At 46.4% G+C, this 26,568-nt stretch overlaps 2 protein-coding genes across 14 annotated transcripts in view; both read left to right on the top strand.

The window, feature by feature from the left end:
- METAP1D (methionyl aminopeptidase type 1D, mitochondrial) overlaps positions 1-19,789 on the top strand; it is a 51,140-nt gene extending 31,351 nt beyond the window's left edge. For 11 of the 13 annotated variants that reach the window (XM_054207948.1, XM_054207949.1, XM_054207953.1 and 8 more), the window contains 8 exons: positions 535-684; positions 4,107-4,255; positions 4,929-4,971; positions 8,720-8,883; positions 17,542-17,639; positions 18,302-18,349; positions 19,280-19,358; positions 19,496-19,789. In XM_054207948.1, the coding sequence (XP_054063923.1) occupies positions 535-684; positions 4,107-4,255; positions 4,929-4,971; positions 8,720-8,883; positions 17,542-17,639; positions 18,302-18,349; positions 19,280-19,358; positions 19,496-19,574 (810 nt within the window). In that variant the 3' untranslated portion in view covers positions 19,575-19,789. Of the gene's footprint in view, positions 1-534; positions 685-4,106; positions 4,256-4,928; positions 4,972-8,719; positions 8,884-11,697; positions 11,723-17,541; positions 17,640-18,301; positions 18,350-19,279; positions 19,359-19,495 lie in introns of all 13 variants that reach the window. The other 2 variants (XR_008467597.1, XM_054207950.1) reach the window with 2 other exon arrangements.
- A 3,828-nt stretch (positions 19,790-23,617) lies between these two features.
- Positions 23,618-25,391, top strand: DLX1 (distal-less homeobox 1). The gene is made up of 3 exons (XM_054209137.1): positions 23,618-24,012; positions 24,535-24,734; positions 25,112-25,391. The coding sequence occupies exons 1-3, from the start codon at positions 23,700-23,702 to the stop codon at positions 25,364-25,366; spliced, it is 768 nt and encodes a 255-aa protein (XP_054065112.1). The 5' UTR covers positions 23,618-23,699; the 3' UTR covers positions 25,367-25,391.
- The last annotated feature ends 1,177 nt before the right edge of the window (positions 25,392-26,568 follow it).

Consider the following 26,568-nt stretch of genomic DNA (forward strand, 5'->3'; position numbering starts at 1 on the left):
GAACTAGATTAGTAAGTAATAACCTCTAGATTAAAATCAGTTAAATCCTAAGGTTCGTAGTCAAAAAGCAATCTCATGGAAGTTAATAGGAGTTTTGTCTGAATGAGAAACAAAGGATTTGATCAATTTTATTTTTGAGCCTAATTATGTATGGTTTTCCTATGAATTCCAGTGTTTAGATGCCTTTTGTAGAAAACGTGCCCCTTTGCAAAAGAAAATGAAGAGTTTTTAAGTCTCTTTCTCACAGTTTCAAAACTTGTGACTGTCTGTGCTGGAAGTCGGCTGCAGTATCTGGGGTTTCAGCCCTGGGAGGCTCACAGGCTGGATAAGTCAGTGGTAACAGGCAATGTTAAGTTCAAAAGGGCAGTGGAAGAAATACTGAGGCAGCCTTGAGGGTTTGCCCTGATGGCTTAGGAAGGTCGATACCACGACAGAAAGGGCAAGCTGCCATGAAGCAGGAGGCAGTATCTGAGAAAATGATCCCATTGTCATGCTCAGTTTTCTGATCTTCATTTTCAATCCTTTTTCTCCAAGCATATAAAGAAGCCAGACTATGTGACGACAGGCATTGTACCGGACTGGGGAGACGACATAGAAATTAAGAATGAAGATCAGATTCAAGGGCTTCGTCAAGCTTGTCAATTGGCCCGTCATGTCCTGCTTCTGGCTGGAAAGGGCTTAAAGGTAACAATTACAGAAGTCCCATAACAGCTTGGATGTCTTTTATGCTTTCACTTATTTGGGGTTTGTTTCTACTTTTTTTTTTAAACTTTCCCTTAATGTGCATCCAACTTTAACTTAGAACCTGAAAAAGGAAGGATTTATTAACTTTTGATTCAGTCCATGATATGCCTGTTTAATTATTTCTGTATTTTGGACCTCAGTAGTACTTGGAGTGAGTTGCTGGCTCAGGTGTAGCATCTCTCTCTGTAACCTCCCTCTGTTCAGGTCGTGCCAGATCATGTGAGTTTCTTATAAGGCCCACACTACATTTTCTCCTTTCATTTCGTAGCCCATCTTCCTCATACATCGTGCTTTCTGGCTCTGCATGTGTGCAAGTCCGAAGGGCTGGGCTGCCTCCTCCATTCCCATCCATCCTTCAGCCCCTCGCTGTCCCGCGGGGTCCAGCACAACTCCTAGAGCTGCCGTTGGAAAAAACAGCTGCCAAATTCCACACAATTTTCCAGAGTGCATTGATAATAAAGCCTTATGGTTTCCAGTAATGTTTCTACAGTATGCTTTTTTGGGATACCTCCCAAGTTAAAATGTACTGGGAGGAGCCTACTATGAGGTTTTGCAGATGAAGGAGGGCTTTTTTAGCCTTGCCTTGGTATTTCATGTAATAGCATACTGGATAGGGTGAAATGGGTTGAGTAGCTATGAGATGCTGAGATAGATGGGGACTGTGTAGGTCAATGCCATTGACTTAAAAGGGGAAAAAAAATATCAGTTTACTGTGCATTTTTCTTTCAGCTATCATCACACTTTCCCAGAGGTTTAATTCTGGAGTTGGGGTGGCCGATAGCAAAACTGCCTGAAGCTTTAATCTTACATAGGGTTTTGCATGTTTAACTTCTTTATGTGCAATTTTTTCCCAGTACAGTAAAACTTACTCATGTAAAGTTAAGGGACATACACATGTTTTCTGAAGGATCAGGGTGCAACGTGGGTTTTGAATGAGAACCGTTTTTCACTAATACTCTTTCGTTGTTATCATGTGTAAAACACATATGTATACAGCATACACTTTATGATGCAGTTCATAGTATGTGCCAAATCATACATAATAGCAAAATACTACGTACACCTAATGAACGTTTTGGAGCAAGAAGGTGTTATAGGGTAAAGATTGCATGACCAGGAGCTGTGCACTGGGAGGGAGGTGGCATTTGGAGTTGCGGTGATGTGACCACTGCCCAGGTCAGCCACAGGCAGGTGGTGAGCTCCATTTTACACCAGTAAGTGTTTGGCCAAGACTCCCCTGACTGGGAGGATGCTCCAAAACCCTCCTTCATCGACAGGGAAAGTCTTCTGCTTTCCAGCCTGATGCTGCCTATGGCCAGTTTACGGTCATTTGTTCTTTTGCCAACACCGCTCTTTAATTTAAACAGCTTCCTGCCTTTCCTTGAGTCTGTCCCCTTCACACAGTAATCGAGCTATTACAAGTTTCAGTGCGCCAGACTAAACAAACGGAGCTCTTTTAGGCTGTTCCCATAAGGTATGCTCTGCATTCCTGTTTTATCTGAAGAACCCCATCCCTCCACCTGTTCCTGTTGTCTCGCTGAACCTGCCTTGCACACAGCTTTTCAGCCCGGCTCTCACCTGTGCTTTACTTAATGGCAGTAACATCCCCCAGTATAACAAAGGTGCATTATAATGCGTGGATGCAGAGAGACAAAGTTTGGGCTGAGCATAGTTTTGATATTATCTTCACTGCCTTAAAAATGCAATATGGTATTATATATGATAGAACTTCCTGGGTTTGAGTTAAAGATTTGGGAATAAAGCGGCAAATTCTACGACATGGAAGCATTTTGTTAGATACCATCAGGCTGCCCCGTCCCAAATAAGGGATGAGGTGCACAGTAGGTGCCTCCCTGACCTTGCCCAGCCAGCAAAAGCTCCTTTAAAAGTAAAGCAGATACTGTTAAAAGCAGAACTTCTCACAGTGCATAAGCCTGCCGCACAGAGAGCCCAGACCTGGCTGCCCGGTGTCCAAAAGTCACGTCCAGCGCCTTGAGCAGAGCAGTGTCAGCCAGCACCCAGCCCTGGGACGGAACCGTTCAGTTTGTCTGTGGGCTGGAGATGATAGATGGGTGAGCGAAGGCAGGAGCAACAGACCTGTATTTATCCAGAACCGATGGCTGCAGTATCCAATACAGGCAGTGCTGGGGCTGTGGCTGCGGCTGCCATCCCAGCGCAGAGGCTGCAGGGGGGTGTTGCAGAGTAACCCCAAATCCTGGCCACCAGTAGGTTTACCGCTCCTCATCCACCCAACCACATTTTCATGCTGAAGAAGATGCAAGCTGAGCAAATAGACCTGGTTTTATTCTCAGCACAGGACACAAGTGCACTTGGCTGTATTCGCTGTGCGTGATGACTGAATATTTCAATATATGGATAAGTGTGCCTCCTGCACCACAGCCTACCTATATTCCACGCGTTTACTAAAAAGTCCTCCAAAATCACAGCCGCTGTAGCGTATGTGTACAAAGTATGATTTTCAAAGGCTCAAAACTCATTCAAATCAAAATCAATTTTCAGAGGAACCCTCAAAGGCACTTCTTCTCAATGAGGGAGGTTTCCCTACCAAATTTCAAATTTCAGCTCTAACTGTTCCAGAGACAGGATCAATCCAAAAGAAAAGCGAGAAGAATGTTATTTTAAGCCTGTGCGTTTTCCACTCCATGGATACTCAGAAAATGGCTGAATGATTTATGAGAGTTTTTTTTAATATGTAAAATGGTGAGAAAAAGATGAATCTAGAAAACGTCAAGCATAAAAATGAAGATTTCTACAAATGAGGGATAAACGCTTGTAGATTCACTGTGATCATCCAGGCAACTTTAGGTAAAATATCCTGGAGATATGCAGCCAAAATTTTAAACGTTTTACAAAATTAAATATTTGGAAAACAGTTTCATAAAATGCACAAGTACATTATGAGAAATGTACTGGGCGGTTACAAGAATTAAAATCCTTTCTTTTAAAAACAAAAAGGGAAAGTAATGTTGTGTTTTGAAGGACTGAAAGCATTGAAACCAGACATTTCTATAGCAGCTACTGAAACGAGATGCCATGGAAAATTGGTCTATTTGAGAAAGCAAATGTGAAAAAAAGAACAGAAAGGAAGTAGACAGTATTTTAGGTTTTCTAGGAACCTTTGAGTGCTCATTTCTACTGCATGCTTTATTTAAAACCTTTTTCTTTTTTAAAAAAAAGGTCCAATGTATCAATAAAGTATATCAGATGGTTTAGTGTTTTGTATCAAAGCAGCGTATTTGAAACATCCAAGATTTCATTGAAACGCTCGGCTGCAATCACGTTCAGTAAATATGAGAAACTATCTTTGCTTTTTTAACAGGATGTTATGTTTGATATTTTAGGTTGGCATGACAACTGAAGAAATAGATTCCATTGTTCATCATGAAATAATCAGACAGAACGCCTATCCGTCACCTCTGGGCTATGGAGGTTTTCCAAAATCTGTTTGTACTTCTGTAAACAACGTGGTATGTCATGGTATTCCTGACAGGTACTTCCCCAATAATATACATTTTACCACGGGGAATGAAAATGTTAAACTGAAATTAATAAATTGTGTTTAATATTGAACGTACTTCAGCTTAACTAAATGTCATATGTAAACGTACTGCAGATGCATATCATGTTGCCACACGATGCTGATAGATGTTATAGAAATGTATGTGAAATAGAAAAAAAAATCCAGTTTGTCCAGACACTTAAAAAAAAAAACTAGTATAATGCCTTTAGAGTTTAGTGTGTGGAAAAAAAAAAAAGAGTGCAGTGTGATTTTTTTTTTCCTCCAGCAAAATAAGTATAGGGTAAGGAATAAATATATTTGAATTTATGTGGTGGGGTTTTTTTATTTGCAATACATTCAGCTACTCACAAAGTAAAATATGAACCCTAGTGAGAGAAAAAGAATAAATATAATGGTAGATTTTTCAGGTGTTGATATGTTTTTTCTGGTAGTTGTTTCTCATTATTTTATATTCAGCTATACTTGTTCTCTAAGTAGTGAGAGCTGAACATTAAAAATGGTTATTCTGTTTGCCTCTGCCTTCCTCTATCACAAAATATCTACCCCCTGATTTTTTATGTATGTGTCATTAGGTGTTTATTCTTATATTCCCTTTGTTGGGAACTGCCTGTCACCATTTTTTTTTTTTCTGTTTATGTTTCAGTCGACCTCTTCAGGATGGAGATATTATCAACATTGATGTCACGGTGAGTAATTCATATAAAAAAAAATAGTCTTTGATCAACTTTAGAATCACTAGTAGCAACAGGAAGAATAGTGGATTGGAGATGGGGGATGCACAGATGGATGTGCTGTTTACTTCTGAGCCAAGGCACAAGCAGCTGGTTTCCTTTTTTGTTTTTAACTGTGTGTTTATTCCAGCTAGACCCAGGCCTGACTTGAATTTAGGACTGGAATCAGATGCACTGAGATCAATGTTGGCCTAAGTGAAATGTCAACCCAATCCTGCTATGTGTCATGTTTTTGAGAAGGTGTAATTGTTATTGATCCACTGTGTAGTTAATGCAGAGCACCACAGTACTGGGCAGCAGCTGAAGATAGATATGTATGAGATGAGCTAACATGAAGAAAGCCAGCATTTTTCCTTCACTCTGCCAAGATTGATCTTCCTCTTCCTGCTGATTTTGAGTGGGGCCTGTCATTATCTTACTCTGTCATTAGAGGCTACATTGGCCTGTGTATGTCAGTCTATTTGGACAGCAACTCTTTTGCTAGCAGTGTTCCCTACGTTTATTAAAATCCCCGAAGGTAGTGTTGTGTTCCATTTCTGGTATAAAAGCCCTGAACCTTTTGCGCAGAAACAGAAATAGTGTGATATAACTGTGACTTAATATTTCCAGAGAATGGTCAATTATAGCTATTTAAATAAACACTGGCTGGATTTTCTTAGCAGCAAGAACGTACGGAAACTGGAAACCTAATTCTCATTTAATTTATGAAAAAAAGAAAAAAAAAATTGTCTCTTGCAAAAGCTTTTTTTTTTACTGTGCATGTTTTTATTTTCCCAAAGTGCCATTTATTTCTAATATGAACACAGACGCCTTTTGAATCCCAATGTTATTTTGCAATAAGGTGTCACATACAAGGAAGCAACATCTCATAAAAGCAAGCTTTTTTAATCGTTAAAGAAACTCTTGGCAACTTGATACTATTTTCCATGGGCCCAAATTTCATAGTGGCAGAAGCGAAATCTCCAGCATGAGATTCCAGCTTTCTGAAATATTTTTTTCTATCGAAATTAGGGTCAGTGACCTTTTTCCCATGGTACATTCATGTGTGATCCAGAACCGGGTTAGATTTGGTTTGTTTTTTTAATCTTTCTAAATTCTTCCCCATCTCCATACTTTCTAATTGTAGAATTCTGACTATCATGTTTGCACAGTGCGATCTATCGTTTTTAAAGTCTATTTTTGGCCTAGATTTTTACTGTGGTGAACTGGTGTAGCTTTGCTCATTTTATTAGACTAAATCAGTCTGCAACAGCTAAGGATTTAACATCTGATTTATTTGTGTCTGCTTAAGGTTCACTTTATTTTTTTGTTTTGTCTGTCAGGATAACAATGACGCCTTAGATTTTTTAAAAAAAAGGTGTATAGATTCATATCACAGATACTTTCCATGATAAACCAAACAAAACATTTTTATATTAAGGTGGAATGCATATCTTGTCCACTCTGCTTTACAAATAACGTCTGACGAAATGTTACTGGTTCTTTGAAGACGTATTTTTATTTGTTTTCTTTTTACCCTCATGCAAGAAAATAAATCCTGTTATTTCTGTGAATATGAAGATTCCTGCAAGGATGGGAATTGTTGATTATCTTTGTAAGATTTTTTTATCATGTAAAACTGAACTGTGCCATGTTTGATAATTGCTCAGTTCCAAAATAGCTGAGAAAAAAATATTACTTTTCAGCATTGCTAATTGATCTTTTAGCTTATTTTTAATGAGCAAAACTGGGACGTTTCACAGGTGGACAGAATAAAAACCAAAGTAAATACTGCACAACAAATTGTTTATAATTGTTTACAGGTTCTATAAAAAGATTAAATAATATTCTGGTTATTGAATGTACACACTTCATGCTATGTACAAATTATTTGAAGAAAAAATCCATTTTTGCACAATTAAGATGGTAGAATTTCATAGATGAAATACCAATTTTATTGGCTTGAGTCATGTAGCCTTTAAAATGTATTTTAGTGTAGAAACAATAGCATTATCCATCACTGAATCCTGTGCGTAGTGCAATTGTCAGCCAGCCATTACCAGGTTAATGTTTCTTACAACTTGGTTCTTTCATTGACTTTTAAGGAATTAGTGTGTTACGGTGCTGTGGTTGTAGCTTATTAACGTCAAAAATATGTAATTGCAGTTGATGGACTGCAGTAAATATTATTATTATTTTTAAGCTCTCCTATGTTTTAAATCTATATTTGTTTTTTCCAGGATGATGACATTTAATGCTGGGGTTTTGTACTTGCTGGAGCTAAAAATGAACTAGTTCGGTTTAAATGTGAACTAGCTAGATTAAAACCTGCGCGATGGGCGTTAAATTAAAAAAAAAAAAAAAAAAAAAGATTTAGTGGCAGTCTGGACTGGCAGAGGGAGGTAGAGCAGGGGATCGCGGCCGCTCTGCACCGGAGCGATGTTAACACGGTTGGGCCCTTGCTGGCACTCACCTTTCTTTAACACCCCCCCCTCGCTCCTGCGTTTTCTTCACATCTCGGCCTGAACACAAACCTGGCCTTGGGATAAACTGACTGTAGCCAAATTTTATTTTTTTTTTTTAGTTTGGAATCAACCAAAAAGAATGGGAGTCTGTCTTTTCACAAATAGCTCGCCAGTGGCAAAAGTTCAGTGCTTCGAGCTTCGGGAGTTATTAGTCCTAGAGGGATAGTTGCCCACGGTTTGGGGGAGAAAAAAAATGTTTTAGAAGATCAAAACTGTGCAGCATTATAATTTGTCTTTCTGTAAGGAAATTTGGCTTGTTCTTACAATTGTGCGCCTGCCTGCCGTACTGCAGAGCTGCAAACCCCATTTTAATGGCGTGTTGCCGAGCTCCATAGTGCATAGCCAGGGTTTCCTGTGCCCGGCAGAGAATGTCTGGAGACCAGACATTTAAAACCTATGAAATGTCAAAAAAAAAAACCAAAACAAACCAGTAGGTAATTAATTCAACAGGGTGCTACGTTTTCAGCACGTGAAGCTTTGTGGTGCCAGAACGGTGCATTTATTCTCTTTCAAAATTCATTTCTGGAAATCAGAAGTAAAACCCAATGTTAATGCCGCGTTGCAGTTTAAAAATGAGGTTAAGGAAAACGTGCGAGGGCTGGCGATGGATTTGGCCCGTGCTTTCCTCGGGGCTCCCCCTGGACGTGGGTAGCAGGGTACACCTCTCACACAGCATCCCCTCAAAACCTCCCCAGGGGATGCTGGCTGCCGAGGGACAGCTCTCCCGGCCACTCATGGCCAGCACCAGGGCTCGATGCCCTACCCCAGCAGGGTGCCAGCAGGTCACCAGCCCCGAGGGTGGGCAGCTGGGGCAGGTGGGCACCCAAGGGTCCCCAAGGCCCCCTTCGGCCCATGCACGGCCCCCCACCCGTCTTCTCGCATACGGCCTATTTAGCCTCACGTTTTGTGGTTGAGCAATGTCATTGTCTGGTGCACTGCTGGGCAGAGATGCACAGCTTTTGCATTTCTTGAATTTTTAATTGTCAACTCTAGTGGTACCTTGCAGTCTTTCACGCCTTTTTTTTTTTCTCTCGGCAATGATTTGCTTTTCCGGACTCGTTCTCGCAAATACAGCTTACCCATAGTCTATCTGTTGCAATATAGAGCTCGATCTTAGAAAGAATGGATTTAATTAAGGAGACGATCTGTTTCTGGGTGCACAAACCAAGAAAATGTCTTACATTTCTGCATGTGTTTAGGTGTATTACAATGGCTACCATGGTGACACTTCTGAAACCTTTTTGGTGGGCAATGTGGATAAATCTGGTCAAAAGTTAGTGGAGGTTGCCAGGAAATGTAGAGATGAAGCAATTGCAGCTTGCAGACCAGGGGCTCCCTTCTCTGTAATTGGAAACACAATCAGGTAAGCCTTATATTGACAAGTAAAGGGAGGGCTGGCAAGTGGGACAAAGGTTATTGGTGGTTTGGTATAAAGCTGATGACATGTTTTATGATTCAAAACCATCATTTCAGTCTGATATCAGTATGTGAACTGCCAAGCTATAATGTTGTTCCTTGGGTAAGAGAAATTTTTTTTTTTTTAAGTGAATGACACTAGGGTCAGCAAAGATAACTGAAGAAAGCACCAAAGATATTCATAAGGTAGATTTAAATTAACAGATGTAATTTGCAGTGGGCTTTTGTTTATTTTTTATTTGTGTGTGAAACTACACTGTGTCTGTCTAATGATGTAAGAAGGTTAGAAACCATTGTTTTCATTGTAGAGCAATAACGAACATTACAAAGGAATTAGTCAACATAAATAAGTCTCTTTGTTTAAAAAGTACAAAAATATTTAACTCAAGAGCTTCTGATCTTACAAAGAGCAGCGCATACTAACCTTACAGGGAAAAAAGAGCTCACATTCAGAGATTTTTCCCTATTTTGCATCTCTTCTAGCCTTCACGTAAATGCAGTCATGACTCTTCTTCTGCTGGCAGTTTTGAATAAAAATACGGCTTAGTTTTTTGAAGGTACCTATGGATTATTTTAAAATGTTTGCCAAAAAAAAAATAGACATATATCGTATACATTTCATTAAGCAATACTTCACTGGACTATTAATGGTCCCAACACGCTATTGAATACATTCTGATTACTTAAAAGCTGCAAGGCTTAGTCACCTTGAAAGGATGCTGCTTTTTTTTTTCTTTGTAAATCTTCAAATACTTTAAGGAAAAAAGAGAACGGCAAAATATCAGTTAGGTGTATTTATAGCTTTAAAAATATTGTAACAGAGTCTGAATCAAACTTTAGTAAAACCTCTTTGGGTTATATCTGAGAAGCTTTTATTGAAGACTTTGTATAAAATTGTGTTTTTGACAGTTTTAAATTATAGGCTAACTAGCCTGGAGAAAAAGGATAGTGTCTTTCTGTTCTTTCATAGGAAATGTTGAATCAGACCCCTACTGGGAAAAGAAATTTAATGCATATCTCACTATCTTACTGTCCATGAATATAATAGAAGTGAATTCAAAATGTAGTTTTATTTTTGCAAATGGGATGAGTCGATAGATGCACCTCATATTTTTGAACACCTAGGGTTCAACAAATTTACTGGTGGTGCTCTTGCATTTTAACAAAATTTATTCTTGAGTAGAAGGGGGCACAGAACACTGGATTCTTATTCAAGCATTCTATCGAGCTCTGCATTCATGGCTGTGTCTAAAGGGCATGTCAGCCTTTGATTCTCTCTGAGAGGTAATTATCCTTTTCCTGTCACGGAACAACAAATGATAGCTAACTACAGAGGCACATTTGCAGTAGTCACATTCATCAACTGCAGAAAAAAAATTCAATTTAATTGTGCAACACAGCTGCACATAGGCTTTTTGAGCATTTCTGTTGTTCTCCCTGTCTTGCTATTCCTCCCTCCAGATCTATTTTTTAAACTTTTTTTCTGGTTATTTTTTTCCCCCTTTTTGTCTCTTCTTCCATTTTTACTCTCTGTACTTTCTTGTTAAAGTAATTTTCCTTTGTGGCTCTCATTCTTTTTTTCCCATTGAAGGCTATGAATGTAGAAAATTATCACAATTACTCATATAATTGAGCCTCTTTGTAGCAAGTGCAACTCCAGTAGCCTTTCTCCATCATGAAAATGGTTTCATTATAGGGTTTTTCATATTCTCTGACACCATCTACACAGAGGAACAGGCGTGCAGATGAGATGTACTAGGAACAGGGTAGATCAGTAAGGTCACAGTAGGAATAATTAGCTCTGCTATGGAAAGAGCATCTAGGCCTTTTACTGCTACATAAATGTACTGTCCGTGGCTTTTAGTCACAAAAAAACTTACTAACAAATGGAGCTCCCGCCTACTACTTTGAAAAAAAGATTTGTATCAACACTACAATTTTCCATCATTAAGACTAATAACACAGAGCCTAGTATACATCAAGGGGAATAAAAAGAAAAATCTCACATTCAAGTGGCGGCTGGGTGCTGACCTTTGTTCCCTTTTTTTGTGTTCAACTTAACTCTTTACAAAAAAGAGCCACACGCCACACCAACATGCAGGTGAACTCCAGCTAGTGCTAGCAAAGCACGGCATTCAATTGGAAAATCTGATAAATCTCCATGCAGGATAATGCATTTCATTACAGATTCACTACATTAATTCTAGCTGTATTAAAAAAAAAAAAAAAAAAAAGAAGAAGAAGAAAAAGAACAGAGTTGAATGTGACATTGAATTTTTGCTGTGTTGGTACGGAGGTCAGTTTACTTGCAAAGTGTAAATATATAGTCAGCGCCCCCTTTGAAAAGCAGATTAATCAGAGCTAGTGACTGTTCAAAACTACATATGAAATAGCAGGTCATTAACTTTATTTCTCAAGATTTTATCGCGTAGACAATTTAAATGTGCTGATTTGTTTAGAACTACTTTAACACCACCTCTGCTGAAAGATCGCCTTGGTTTGGTGAAGCTGTGTGTTTCTGGGTATTTGTCATTTGACGTTTGCATGCAGACAGACATACATACATCAAAATCTTAAGTTTTGGGAGAGTTAGATGTAATAAAAACCTGAGAACAAGCACCGACAAGCTGAAAACATTTAGGCCCGTCAGAATGGAAGTGTGTCTAGGGTTCTGTCATCAGTATTTTCTATAGAAGTGCTCAAGTGATATGCGGAACATATCTTAGACACAAATAATCAGAATATTTCCTTTCTACAATAGGTTTGGGAATAATTATATCACAGAGGTAAGTTTACATTCGGTATTCTAACATAGTCTTTGTTATGGAAGCTCAATGGCTGACACTGAATATTTCTTGGATAGCAGTTCTTCGCCCATCAGCTACAAGTTGCAAATAAAAGAGTGCCTGGATTCTTGAGTTACTCTGCTTAGAAAAATTTTAATCTTTGCTAACCTGTTCATATTGAAGGTGGTGGCAAAACTGTCAGTCACATCCAGTGGAAACAGAATTGGGCCCAGTGTTCCATTTTCTTCTACCATTTCTGACATTTCCCTTTCAGATAGAAACAAATCTAGTTTGAAATCTGCTTTTCAGACAGTGAGTTTAGGTACGTGGAAGTGTTGTGAGTGTAGGGAGCTAAAAAACATAAACGTGATATTGTTAAATAAACCAATTTCCAGCTCCTAGGAAAAAATAGTAGTGATGAAAGTATTAATAAATGGTTTAAAATGTTTAACTCATAAGTATATGTTTTGATATTAATTTAGAACAATATAAAGCAGATTTAAAAAAAAATCTGTTTCTATCAGATTATGCACATTTAAACAATAAGTGGCTCAGGCAAAATAAGTCATTTTAATGTCATCTGTGATAGATTTTCCTTGACAGCTACTGTAAATTACAATTACACTGCTTCTCTCTGCACTTGAAAGTAAGCATTGCAATAAATTATCTTTTATTTCAATCCATCATGTCTGCTTTCAGAAACAGGGAACCTCAAATAAAAGTTCAGCACTATTGTAAGAAAAATACAGTAATTTGTGTTCCAGTTTGAAACTAAAATGTACCTTTCTTTCAAAAAACAATTGTTGGCTTTCAAAAATATCACTAATTATACCTCAACATTTATTGTCATTATAGGGAATCCCTGAACTTATGCATTCCCTCAGTCTTGGATTACTATTTAAGAGAAAAAGACTTTAATGTTCTCCCGGTAGAATTTTGTTATTAATCAAATTCAGTAATATGGTACTATTCAAAATTAATATTTTTATCACAAGCAAATCTAGTTTAGGCTGATGCCATTTTCAAGAATTCAAAAAAAAAACAAAACAAAACAGCCATTCAGTGGTCATTTTGCTAACAATGTATTGAAGAAAAATGTGATTGTTTCTAATTAAAAAAAAAAAAAAGATGCATTTATATGGATCCCTAAGTAAGAAAACAATTATCATAGGTCTGTTACTGCTTTCAGTGTTCCCCAAGCATGTTCACAGGTCTGTTCAGCAACTTCAGCCTTTTATGTCGTGCTGCTCTGCAAGACCACTGTTGATAAAGTTTCATCCCTGGGGAGAGAAGCTGGCACTGCGAGGGAGGCATCCCTGGCTGGAATCAGTTCCCCAGGGTGCTCAGCCTGGATAGCGAAGCAGTCTGCGCTATCTTGTCTCACCAGCCAAATTCTTCCCTTGTGCCACCGAGAGCCCAGAGAGGCAGTTGCTGCCCATGCTGAAAACAGGATTTGTTTCACTTTGTTTCTTTGGTGACCCCTTAGAATACTGGTCCAGACCTGCCTTGAGGAAAAAGAGACAAAATTTTATAATAAGAAAACAAAATGCAGGTTTTGGGGAAGTTCCACTCCCCCCGCCCCTGCCAAAAAAAAAAAAAAAAAAAAAAAAGTGGGAGTTTCAGTCCTAAGACTGAATGGATGGATTTTCCTCTGGAGCTGGGATGCCTGTTATCCCGTAGATGCTCCTAGAGGCTCTCTGCACAGGGACAGCCCCCTAAGCAAATTCTTTCAACCTGCTTTTCACCTTGTTAGCAGGAGGGATTGATCCCATTCTCCCAGGAACTCCTTTCAGAGAGGCTCCAGAGCATCCAGGAGAGCTTTGCAGAGAGTCGGTCCTGCCTGTTGCTGCTCTGTGGCCATTTCCCTGTTGGGCTGCTGGCAGGACAGCAATACATATCTCCGCTTATCCTTCCTTTTGGAGAATTAGCCATTGTGTGGCAACATGGGAAGAGGATGCTCAGGAGGGAACTGCCACCCAACTCTCCTGTGTGTCCACTCTCAGAAGTGTGATACCACTGTACGAGAGGCTCTGCCTATGGGTTTAGGTGAACAGCCTGGCCCTCCGTGATATTCCTTTACCAGCTGGGCCGCTGCCGGTCCATCCTGACACCAGATGCTTTGCCATCAGCAAAAGAGGAGCAGCACTGCACGTCCCCTTGACTCCACAGCCACTGGGCTGGAACACATGGCAGCAAAACAGAATCAAGTACTGGCTCATTAAATGATTATGCTTTTAATCCTGCCCAGTTCACCTCTGCCCAAGCACGTGATATGGCTCGAAGAATAAAATGTGTGATGATAAATGTTTTCAAAGGATATTTCTAACAAAGATTGTCCGGAAGAACCTGTTTTTATTTTTTTTTTCTGTCATGCTGTGGGTGAGGTGTGCCTCTGCTGCCCCAGCCTTTGCTCTGGAAGTGATTTGGTTGGAGTGTACCCCGTGGCCGATGGCAACTGGCAGACAGGCACATCCACCCACTGCCACAGCTCTCCTGTCCCATGGCAGCCCAGCTCAGCTGTGCCGAGTCCTGCCTCCTGCCTTCACTGCTTTCCCGCTTGCCATCAGGACTCCTCCGGCTGCCTGATCCCACGCTGCCCATCTGCAAGGAGCAGTGCATGGAGCTGGGGCTGCGATCTTGTAAGGTTGCCTTCCAGGGAAGGCTGAAAAGAAGGGCCACTGCTGACAGATCCCGAGCTGGGCAGTGAGGCTGCGAGACCAAAATGTTGAGCTGTTGTCAGCAGCAAATGGCAAATTTGGGCAAAAACGCTCCACTCCGTGACATCCTGATTTTTTAGCCAGGTTTCACAGCCTGGGAGTCCTGGAGGCCGGAGAGGCTGACCAAGACCAACAGTTCAATTCACTCAGAGCTGTTTCAAAGTCCTCCCTGCCAGCATTTACAGCCAACGTGTACATGTACATGTACAGAATTACCTTTGCAAGTTGTAGCTGGGCTTAGTAGCTTTTTGTGTTTTATGAAAGCTGGGTGTTTTACTATAACTCCACATGGATGTAAGAGCTCACTCAGATTTTTGAAACACTCCAAAGTAAAGCTAGTAGTTGTGCAGTGAAATTCCCCATAAGGTGCTTCTGAAGCACATACAAATACTAAAACCAGATTGAACGTGGCTGAGTTTCATACCTGCAGCTTATTTTCTCCACAGGTTTTCTCTGTGTCACTTCAGGTTCGTTGGCCATGTTACATTTTATGTAAAGAATACCCAAGCTCTGTATGTAGACATTATTAAGTGGCTGGGAGGGGGGGGGCACAGGCGTCTGTCAGTGCAGATGTCAAAGCCCCGAGAGCTCCAACATTCCCTATTTTGATCACAGACAGCAACCACTGAAGAACTGATGCCAGCAGAGTTGTTTTCAAGCTGTTTGGCAAGAAAGTGGCAGAATTCACTATTGAAATGCACGAGGACCACTTCTTTCACCGTGTGAGGATGGGATTCTGTCTTAACACTGCCGTCAGTGTCCCCCGGTGCCCAGCACGCAGCTGTGGCTGCTGTTGCCACCCTCCCCTGCCCACAGGACAACATGTAGCTGTGGTCCTCAGAAGAATAGCCACACAGAGGAAAAGCTTTCTGGTCTTGCTACAGAAGATGGATTATTTTTTTGGGGGTGGGAGGAAATCCTGTAATAATTACAAAACACCTCAAAAAATGACCCTGACCCCTGTCAGGGATGCTGTGTAAGGACATCAGCTAAGCTGGATAGCCAGGGGGATTGTTTATGTTTTTCCAAAACGACTTGAAGAAGGTGAAAGAAAAGCTTATCACATGTTGCATGGACGGCTTCTCCCATCTCTCTCCAGAGAATCCCTTCACCCACCTAGGAATCATTGTCTGTATTGCTCTGGGCTTGGTCACCAGGGATCTTCCATTTCATTTTGTGAATGTGTCTGAGTAATCTGCCTTTCTGACTCCGCACTGTTCCCCGTGCTTCTTCCTTGGCTTTCAGCATCGTCACAGCCAGCTGGCCAGGCCTCTGACATGGGTGACATGATAGAAAGACGGGGAGAAAGTCTTTTCCATCTCTAGTAGGACTTTGTGCTGCATAAACCTTCATGATTTTTTTTCCCCCACGTAAATGATATATAAGGTAAAAGCCTGGACTTTGAATACAACCAAATGAAGCCCAGCTTCTAGCCTTACCAGTAACCTTCTTTGCCAGACAGTACTTAAGAGTTTGGGGATAGCTAAACTTGAAATTTCTGTTCTTCTCCAGAGTTGGTGAAAGAAATGTGATTAATCTTTGTATCAAGGTGATGGGTAGGTAAAATCTAATATACAAATCCTGTTAAAATGTGCTCTTAAGGTCTGAATGCTGCAGCATTATTAACCATTGCCCCAACTCTCCTCTCTCATTGCTGTTTCACCGTGGTGGAGCACCACATCCCTCAGTCGCAGTGGCATTAAATGCTGGGCTGGTGACCCATGAGCACTGGAGCCAGCACTGCAGGGTCTGTGGAGCCTGGTGTGCAAAGGGATTACCGCGTACAGCAAGCTGAGGCCACTTCACGCCTGAATACAGGCCTCCCATGGGGTTTAACATGCTTTAATTTCTGTGAGAGCTTACACCTTTATTTGAGTTTCTTAACTTTCCCACTTTTCTGCCCGCAGTCAAACTCTGCAAAAGCATTTGTTAGGGTCTAAGTATAGACAAACCTGAAGTTTTTAATTGCCCACCTTGGTTTAAAACAAGCAAATTAAGCTTTTAATATTGTAGGTAAAATCTTTTTGGGCTAAGTGCCTTCCTGTCTTGCTCTGTTTGCTTTTAGAAATAGTGTGGGGATGATACGCAGGGAAGGCGGCAGCTTCCTTGTTGCTTCTAATATGCTTCCCAGTCCTCCTCAACTCTTCACACATTTCTGGTTTGGATGTCACCGGCCTTCCTGGCTGAGCTGCCTCAAGTCACCCCCTCCAGCACTGCTTGAGTAAGGGCAGAGCCCCAGAGTGAAGCCTGCAGACATGGGGGGGCCCAGCAGCCAGAGGACACCCCTCACGTCTCCAGGTCCTCTGGTTTTTAGGGATCGGGATAGGGCTTTGCTTTCCCAACATGGGTGGGGATCAGTGCTGGGATGTGTTCCTGCCAGCAGCTCTTGGAGACGCTCCTCTCTGAGGCAAGCCATGAAGGACAGGACAGATCCCCCAGGGAGAACTGAAATGCCGTAACTGTTAGGGTTTGGTTTTGCTGTGGTGGTGATGGGCTTATTAGAAATGTGTTGTTAATTAGCATGAAAAGATTTGCTGGAGCTGCAATACCTTTTGGTGCTGAATGTTTGCAACATTCCAGAAGGGAAGTAGTAGGGCTCTTAACTCTCCTCGTTGGCAGCAGGACCCTCTTCTGCAGAAACCCGGTGCAGGCAGTGGGTACGCAGCCCTCCACGGGCTCTGCACCTAGGGAGGGCTTGGCAGAGGCTGCGGTTTGGTGATGTGCTGGGGCCTCGGCTGTACAACTTGGCTGTTCCATGTTAAAATGAGTTCCCAGTGTGCTGGTGGAAAAGGTTACCCCCCATCAGACAGGGAGACAACACGCTGCCGTCTTGCTTAGACAGCAGGGCTGGCACAGGAGCTACCAGCCTCTGCTGGCAGGCGTGTTAACTCTGAAACCTAACAGTGGCTCACCAGTGCTGGCTCCAATGGCTGCTTTCAGAGTGGGCACAAAGTGGTGACCCAGCGCTGGGGTGGGGGTGAGAGCTTGTGGGAGCCAGGTGATGCTGCTGCCGCTATCAATGCAGTGGCAGGGGCCGGGGGCTGGCGAGTGGAGGTGGTGGTCGGGGTGTGCTCCCTCACGGTGTCCTCTTTGCCCCCGCAGCTCCGTGGCACGGCGGGGTGGCTTCCAGGTCTGCCCCTCCTTCATCGGCCACGGCATTGGGTCGTACTTCCACGGGCACCCCGAGGTGTGGCACCACGGTAAGGGGGCACCACGGCCCGACCCGCCTCCCCCCGCTACTCGCTCCACCGCCGGCCATGAAAGAACTACGGGGGCGAGGGGTAAAACGAGCAGAGCCCCTCACGCCCACGCATGCTGCCGGTCCCGAAAGGGGTGCCCGGGGCGGGGGGAGGGGGGTGTGCCTTTCCGCCCTGAGAAGCCGGAGGGCAGCCCCGGCCCCGCTTTCTGAGACTGGCGCGGGTATTTCTGAGGACAAACCGCGTGTTTAAGGGAGCCGTCGGGGCAGCTGGGCCCCGCCGACCGACCGCGCCCCCCGCCCCGGGGGCCAGGCGCCCTCTGCCGCGTCCCCGGACCCCCGCATCTTTTTGTTTGCCACGCCGGCAAAGTTTGTCGCGGGGCAAAGAAAAATCGCCACCGAAACGTTAAAGCCCCCGGAGCCGGCCTGCAAGGAGCCGGCGTCGGGGCGGTCCCGCTGCGGCCGGGGTGGGATCACCGGGATGCTCCGGTTCATAGCGGGGCGGGGGACGGGGGGGACGGGCGTGCGCGGTACCTGCGAGCCGAAATGAGTTTAAACCGACAGCTAATTGCGTTTACTAAAAAAACCCACAAAACCAAAAACCAACATTTTTTTTTTTTAAAAGCACCAACAGCCATAAACGCGTTTGTATTTTTTTTTTTGTAGCCAATGACAGTGATTTGTTAATGGAAGAGGGAATGGCGTTCACAATAGGTCAGTAACTCTCTGCTATGGTTTTTTTAAAAAACAAAACAAAACAAAACACGCGGAGCAGCCCAGATCCGTACCATTTCTTTATTGTGGTATAGAAATATCCATGCAGGTAGGGACATGTCGGCGACAGTGACCCCTTAGGAAGCAGATTAAAATATCATTTTTTAAAAAATTGCATTAAGGAACCAGTGGGGTGAAGTAGCTTCCAAATTATAATATTTAGAATATGAAATGTTTAATCACAGATCTTACTAAATGCCACGTTTGATGTGTATTTTTTGGCAAGGCGGAGGCTCAGCCGGCGCGCTTAGGCTGTGGAGGGATGGAGAAGGATGCGATTGTCGTCCCCCGAAGCCGCGGTTACCCAGCGAGCTGCCTGGTGGCTTTTATGTCATTTGCTGCCTGCCAGAGCCGCTGTTTGGGTTTGGGGACCGCAGCGCCGGTAACCAGTCAGAGCCTCGCCCCGCAGACTGAACGTGCTAAATACCAATCATGGAGAGCCGGTGGGGGAAAAGCCCTTCTTCCTCACTGCGTGGCTAAATGGCGCGGCAATTAGAGGGAAATAAGAAAATTGTTGTTTTGCTGATTTAATGAACATTTTAAGCCTGTTTTAAAAATTCAAATATTTGAAACTATCTGCTGTTCCTAAGTGTGGTTGGTGCTTTGGTTATTATCCACGGGGTCTTAATTAAAGCTTGATTAAAATTCCCCGCTTTTACAAAAGAGGAATGGGCAACTTCCTACCTTGATATTTCGTCTTCCTCTTTTAGTTCACATTTTAGTGTTGCAAGAGAGGGGCGGCCCAGGGAGGACGGGACCTGTGCGGAGGGGAGCTACCTGCTGGGAGCACCCCCCCCTTTTCTTGCTTCCCCCACAGTCCGCACGGGAGGGCGACTAACTTTCGGAAACGTTTTGTTTTTCTCGTTGCAGAGCCGATAATAATGGAAGGATCCCCCGAATTTAAGATTCTGAATGACAAGTGGACTGCAATTTCTGTAGACAATAAAAGGTGCCTGATGTTATTTTTTTAATCTTTCCTAAGCCGTGGAACTCATCTCTGACAGCCAAAAAAAAAAACGGGTGAGTTTTACGGACATAGTGGCCACGTTTACCGCCTAATAACTAACTGCAAAATGTGCGTTTCAGATCAGCACAGTTTGAACATACCATTGTGATTACCTCAGAGGGAGCAGAAATCCTCTCTAAAGTGGTGGAAGAAGACTAAAGATGGAGCAAGGAGTGGAGGACCTCGCTGTGCTTCTGGAGTTTCCAGTTTTGCTCGGGACGGAGAGGAGATTTCTGTAATTTCTGTGGGGAATGGGTGCTGTGTAAGTCGCTGCAGGGGACAGAAAAAGCAGCTTGAGGGGTCGGCTCTGGACATAGTTCTTTCTGTGTGTTACCTGGTGAGTATTTAATAAAAGTCCCTTGGCTTGTTTGTGACCCTGGAAGTAGCCATGCACAGCCTGCGAGAGCAAAGGGTTATTTGGGGTGAGGGGCAGAGAGCGGGTCCCTTCTCTTCCAAATCCTACACCGGACAAACACGTATCGGATGACACTGTCTCGGTACAGCTGAGAGGACAGAGGAACAGAGTATTTTCCCTTTATAGCTGAGCTATGGAGTCAATTTGTCTTCACTGCGATTAGCACAGTGCCGTTTCCCAGGCTGTAACTTCTACTAGGATGGAAAAAAGTTTCCCAAGGGTGGCGGGCAGAGGCAGCAGCCTCTTTCCCCTCAGCCTTCCCAGCAGCAGTCCCCCCCTCCTTCTTCCTGCCTCGGCTAATTTCTCTTTGCACAGCACAAAAAGTGATTAAAAATGAGATGCGAAGCGTGCGTCTCTGGAGATCAATAATTGCCCTGCTTGAAGAATTAGCCGGTTTGGGGTAATCACTGCTCTGCGGTGCCCACGTTAGTTGAGGGAGAGGCGCTCGGCAATTTAAGCGTTTAACGGATAAAACGGAGGAGTCTGCAGTCTGGAGGATGAGCCCCGGCTCCTGCCCGGAGTTTGGAGCTGATGGTCTTCATGAACTGCGGGTCCCGCTAAGCCCCCCCTCGCTGCAGTCCTGTCCCGGCCTGCCGGGGGTGGAGGGTTTCATCTGCAATTAGCCGGTTGCTGACCGCCCCGTCGGGCCGGAGGGGACTGGCCTTGCTACATAGGCTACCGGAGCCGGTCGCGGTGCTGCGAAACGCGGGGTGGCCTCGGAGATAAGCAAGTGACATCCAGAAGTGTCCCAGACCCGCGGCAGCAGCGATGTGGTTTTAGTACAAATAACTTGCCCTTAATTGTAGGCAGCTGCGGTCCTGTGCCGGGGGCCGGCCGGTTGCCCTCGCAGGCGACCGGGGCTCCTCGGCACCGGCTCCCTCAGTGGTTCAGGGCAGAAACAAGCCGCTTTCTTACAGCTTTGCTCTGCTGTTTGTTTTCACTCGAGTACAGAGAGCTGTCAGCTCTAATAGTTTCTAACAGCATCTTTTCAAAAAGCAGGACCCCCCCCAAACACGGCTAACACCGCGGGGCAGCCGCTCGGCACCCTCCTCCCCGAGAGGAGCTGGGAAGGCCTTAAAACCTGTAAAAACAAACGATGCAGCCAAGAAGTTTACAAAAGCACAGGTTAAACAGAGCGCTGCGGCCGCGGGAGGCGAGAGACACCCACCACTGACGGGCGGGGGGAGCGGAATATATTTTGTTTCCCAACCCCCTGCCGCCCGTCCGCGCTGCCCCCTCCAAGGGGCGCTGGGGGTCCCGCGCCTCCCGGGGGCTCAGCAGGGCCCCCCCCCGGGAGCCCATGGAAGGCACCGCAGGTGCTAAAACAAAAAGGTGGGAGCGGAGAACGGCTTCTCCGTACCCACCCCCTCCGCTTCCCGTCCAGCTCTTACCGCGGCGTGGGGTGAGGCGGGAACGGGGCAGCCGGCAGCAGGGACACCCCCCCCCCCCCGCAGACGAGTGTAATAGGGGCTGCTGGCAGCTCCTGGTAATCGCTGTTTGCTCTCAAGTGCCCCCGTTAACTCTGACGGGACTGCGGGTTTTACCGGCCCGTTGCGGAGCGGTGGCGGCCAGGAGCTGGCGTTGATGGCGCACGTTTGTAATCCTAATTATGAACGAGACTAAAGAGATGCCTCGGCTGTGTGGGGACAGCCAGTGCCCCGCACAAGCCCTTCACACAGGAGGTGTTACCGGGCAAGCACGACGAGAGCCCCGACGGGGCGATCGTCCCCGCCGGGTCGGGGCGTCCCGCGGCCGGCCGCGGCCCCTCCGCGCCCGCCCAAGCCGCGCTGCCCGGGGCGGGCGCTGCACGGAGAGGCGGCCGCCCGGCTCCGGAGGACGGGTGTGAGCGGAGTCTGGTCCGCGGGCTTTTGGCGGGGCCGGCGGGACTGTTCGTCCCGGGACTGCCTACGCCCGGCCGAGCGCTGGAGGTGGCGGCGGAGCCGCAGAGCACAGAGCAGCCTCCCTCCCCTCCCCTCCCCTCCCCGCCGCCGGGCCCGAGGCCAGCGAAGGTGGGCGAGCTACCGGGGTGCCCCGTCCCTTCCTCGGCCAAGCGCGCAGACCCGCCTCGGGTGGTCACTTACATCGCCAGGGGGACAGAGCCGGCTGCCGGAGGAGTCCGTGTGGGGACACGCCGCCATTGCCCCTTCCCGCCCCAAGCCGCCGCGATTTTATGTCAAATGAACTTTGCGCGTCGCGAGGAAAACAGCAACAAAAACAACAACAACAGCAGCAAAAAAAAAAAAAAAAAGGAGGGGGGAGGAAGTAAAAGAGGCGTTAGGAAATGGGCAATTAAAACCGACAGAGCCACTAATGAAAACAAAAAAAAAAAAAAAAAAAAAAGACCAGGAGCAAGAGGGAGTCGGTCTTGTCAGCTTTGTACAGTCATTAGCCGGTTGCTTCAAGGACCGTCGGTGCCCGACGGAGCCTCCGCACAGTGCGGGCGCTGCCGGGGGTGCCCCGGCCCCGCCGGCGGCGGGGGAAAACGGGTCGGCGCTAATACCTCTAACGACATCAGCGCCGCGATTTGTTTTGAACGTTGTCTTTTATTGGTGTTCTCCCTTTGCCAAAATGTGCTTGATTGCATAGATGTGGTGCCGTGATAACTGCGCACCCTAGACAGCCTAGGTGTAACCAGGAAAGTTCAGCCCAGGCCAGATCAAATCCCAGGCTGTTTAATGCTGGAAGGCTGCATGTTGCTATTAGTGTTAAATATATGGCTAATTATGCGTATGAAAATTAAACATCAGTGTTATGCTAATGGGGCCGCCTTCAGCTGTGGATCAGAGCACTTGAGACTAGCATTTAATCAAATGAATCAGTAACTAATACATCTGCACGTGTGAACTTTCACAAGATCATTTTCCTGTTACAGTCACACCGCTGAATTATGAAAGAAATAATTATCAACACTTTCTAATTATCTAACAAAGTAATTTGGGATTCATCGTGGGCTTTCTGGGGAGGATCTCCCAAGTCCCACCTCATTTACCGCTCACGCACGCGGAAGTTTTCATTTTAAGCTCAAATGCGCCGGTTGGCCCGTTCAGGGCGATTTTTGTTCCGTTGGATTTTTATTTTTTTTTTTGCCTTTGTAAGAACAATAATGGCAATAACAGGCGGGCACGTTCCGGAGGTGCGGGCGGCGCTGGGACCCGCGGGCCGGAGAGGAGGCCCCTCCCTTGCGCGACCGCGGAGAGTGCGCGGCCGGGCAGGCGGGGGGCCGCCCGCTTTGCCCGCGGATCCCGCCGCTGCCGTCTGACCGGAGCGGGGCGGGGGGCGGGGAGCGGGGCCGGCCCGCCGGGCCGTCACCCCCCGCATCCCGCCGGGGCCGGCGGAGCGCGGCTGCCGGGGGAAGGGCGGAGGGCGGTGCGCTGCATCCCGCCGAGCTCCGGCTCGGCACCCTCCGTCGCCGCCGGCGGGAGCGGGGTGTCCAGGCGGCTGCCGGGCCGGGAGCGGTGCTGGGGAGCCGGTGGAGGCCGGGAAGCTGTGCCGGCGGTGCCGTCGGGGCGTGCGGCCGGTGGTCGGGGACGCGCGGCGCTGCCGGTCCGGCTCTCCGCGCTCACCGGGGTCCGGGCGAGCCCCGAGCGCCTCGGACCAATCCCGAGCGATTATGCAAGACGACGGACCAATCAGCTCCGCCAGCTCATGAATATTCATAGGCTTGGCTGAGTCAAAGCTTTTAGGCGAGTTTGTGTAGATCTACAGCATCATGCTTAGACTTTTCAAAGAGACAAACTCCATTTTCTTATGAATGGAAAGTGAAAAACCCTGTTCCGCTTAAATTGGGTTCTTTCCTGTCCTGAGAAACACAACAGACCCCAAAAAGGCAAGCTGAAGAGAGAACACACACACAGACCAAGCGACAAGAAATGACCATGACTACCATGCCAGAGAGTCTAAATAGCCCCGTCTCAGGGAAGGCTGTCTTTATGGAGTTTGGGCCGCCCAGCCAGCAAATGTCTCCTTCTCCCATGTCCCACGGACACTATTCCATGCACTGTTTACACTCCGCGGGCCACTCTCAGCCCGACAGCTCGTACAGCACAGCTTCGTCCTTCTCCCGACCGCTGGGCTACCCCTATGTGAACTCGGTCAGCAGCCACTCGACCAACCCCTACATCAGTTCAGTGCAGTCCTACCCCAACAGCTCCAGCCTGACTCAGACCCGGTTAGAGGAGACAGGTAGGTGCACTCGGCTTTGGGGAGGGGGGGGGGCGAGGGGGGGGAGGGAAGGCAAGGAGGGAGGGAGGGAGGGTGCTTGTATCAAAAAAAAAAAATCTATCGGGGGGGGGAAATTAAATTAAATTACAAAATATTAGTCAGGAGAGGCTGAGTATCACAGGGGAGCAGTACACAGAGCACACAATGCCCGGCTGGAAAAGAAATCAACCCAGATGTGCACGTATTAGTCTTCGTAATTATTTATTGCGTAGCGCTATAAACAATGTATGCAATTAAGGGTAATTAAACCTAAACTGCAGCCTGTAAAAATAGCAAACTTTCTCTGGGAAGAAGCCTGGGCTCCCATAATCGCCCAGAGCCTTTGTTAGCGTTACTCGAGCTTCACTTTTCTTCCTCCTCATTATTGTTATTGTTGCTGTTGCTGCTGTTATTGTTACTATTGCTGCTGCTATTGCTGTTACTGCTATTATATACTATTGCTGCTATTATTATTATTTATTCTGCATCGTTTGTGGTTTGTAGGGGCCGAATCGGAGAAAAGCACTGTGGTAGAAGGAGGGGAAGTTCGCTTTAATGGGAAAGGGAAAAAAATCCGCAAACCCAGGACTATTTATTCCAGTTTGCAGCTGCAGGCTTTGAACAGGAGGTTCCAGCAAACCCAGTACCTGGCTCTCCCCGAAAGAGCCGAGCTCGCAGCATCTCTGGGACTCACCCAGACCCAGGTACAGCTCCCAATGAGCCGGCCCCTCTCCCTGTCCCCCACCACCGGCGTGGGAGACCCCCACGAGTGATGCAGACGGGTCAAAAATGCGGGTAACGGTGCCCGCCCCGCCGAGGAGGCGCAGCCGGTGCCGCGGAGGCCCCCGCGGGGCCTCCGCGGCACCGGCTGCGCCTCCTCGGCAGGGCGGGCACGGCAGGGGGGATGTCTTACCGGGTGGTTTGGCATCACAAAATGGCACAGCAGCCACGGGGGGCGGGGGGGGGATCAGGGGAAGAAGCTGGAGGTCCCTCGGACCCCTGGGGGTGGGGGGGGCGGGAGTGGGGGGGGATGCTGGACCGTCCCGAGGGATGCTGAGCCCTGCCCCGTTCCCGTTCGCAGGTGAAGATTTGGTTTCAGAACAAGCGCTCCAAATTCAAGAAGCTGATGAAGCAAGGAGGGGCCGCCCTGGAGAGCAGCGCCTTGACCAACGGCAGGGCTCTCTCCGGTAGCTCGCCACCGGTGCCCCCGGTGTGGAATACCACCTCCGCCTCCGGTAAGGCCTCGTCGGGGACCCCGGGCACCTACATCCCCAGCTACACGTCGTGGTATCCTTCGGCCCACCAAGAAGCTATGCAGCAGCCGCAGCTGATGTGATTATAAACCCGTTTTCCCCTACCGCAAGCACTATCGGTCCCGAAAAGAATTAAAATTATTACGGAAAAAAAAAAAAAGAAATTGAGTAAAACAAAAGGAAAGGGGAAAAAAAAGAAAAAAAAAAAAAGAAGGGGAAAGAGAGAGAGAGAGGGAAAAAAAAACAAACACAAAAGAAACCCAAGCAAACAAACAAACAGGAGGTCTCTTGCCCATCCAGCCATTAGGACGCTGCGCTGCCGCTCGGTGCCGGAGAGCACAGATGTGATGCGGGGCCGGTTCCCGGCGCCGACAGCTGACGGAGCGGCCCCGAGCACCGCACAACAGCCTGGGAGCAGAGCGAGCACCGGCCGCGGCTTTGTGGGACAATCAGAAAAAGATGTTTTTGTAGGGGGGCGGGGGGGGGGGGAGGGAGGGAAGCCCTCTCCTCTGTCCTGTCTGTCTGTCTGTGTCTGTTGAAATGTAGGTCATTTATTTACCACCCCCGATCTCACGGTCTCTTCAATTGCAAGGGGGAAGGAAGCTATGCGATTTCCAGAGCTTCTTTCCCTCGACGTTTTCTGTACCTTTCGCTACCCATCCGTATATTTTTTTGTTGTTGTTGTTAAAAGGGGAAGACAGGGGTTTTATTTATTGACTTAAATTACCACTATGAGAGTGCTAGAAACAAACGGACAATCCGGCTCGCTGAGTGCACCGCTCGGACGCAGTTTTACTTTAAAGAAAACCACACACGGTCCCTCGGCCCCAAGCCCCCCCCCCTTCCCCTCTTCCCCCCCCCCCCCCCCCCCAGTAAATCACCACAAGAGAAGGATGAGATTTTTAACTTTTACAAAAACTTTTATACTTCGCTGGTGTGGAGAGGTTCGGTCCCAACGATTGGCGTTTCTCGCGTATTTAACAAAGGGAATAAACGCACGTTTTTCGGTACTCTGAAGTGGAATAGCGGCAGCTGCCGAGCGCTTGGCTGAGGCGAGGCAAGGCGCGGAGGACGGAACGAGAGCCCCGAGGGCGGCGGCGGCGGCGACGGCGACCCGCCGGGCGGGCGGGCGCAGCCGCGCAGCTCCGCGCAACCCCGGCGAAGCATCCCCGCGGAAAGCCGGACCCAAGTCGAAATGCACAAGCCGACGTGCAGGAGCTACTCGCTGTACATATTTTATTCTTAATTATTATTATTATTATTGTTCTGTAAACATGTTGCACAA

The sequence above is a fragment of the Rissa tridactyla genome, chromosome 7 (genome assembly GCF_028500815.1).
Source record: "Rissa tridactyla isolate bRisTri1 chromosome 7, bRisTri1.patW.cur.20221130, whole genome shotgun sequence".
NCBI lineage: Eukaryota > Metazoa > Chordata > Aves > Charadriiformes > Laridae > Rissa > Rissa tridactyla.

Bases quoted from the DNA above. Each gene is read 5' to 3' on its own strand.
- DLX1 (XM_054209137.1), top strand. From the start codon at position 23,700: ATGACCATGACTACCATGCCAGAGAGTCTAAATAGCCCCGTCTCAGGG. The intron at 24,013-24,534 runs GTAGGTGCACTC...TGTGGTTTGTAG, and splicing joins GACCCGGTTAGAGGAGACAG to GGGCCGAATCGGAGAAAAGC. The intron at 24,735-25,111 runs GTACAGCTCCCA...TCCCGTTCGCAG, and splicing joins TGGGACTCACCCAGACCCAG to GTGAAGATTTGGTTTCAGAA.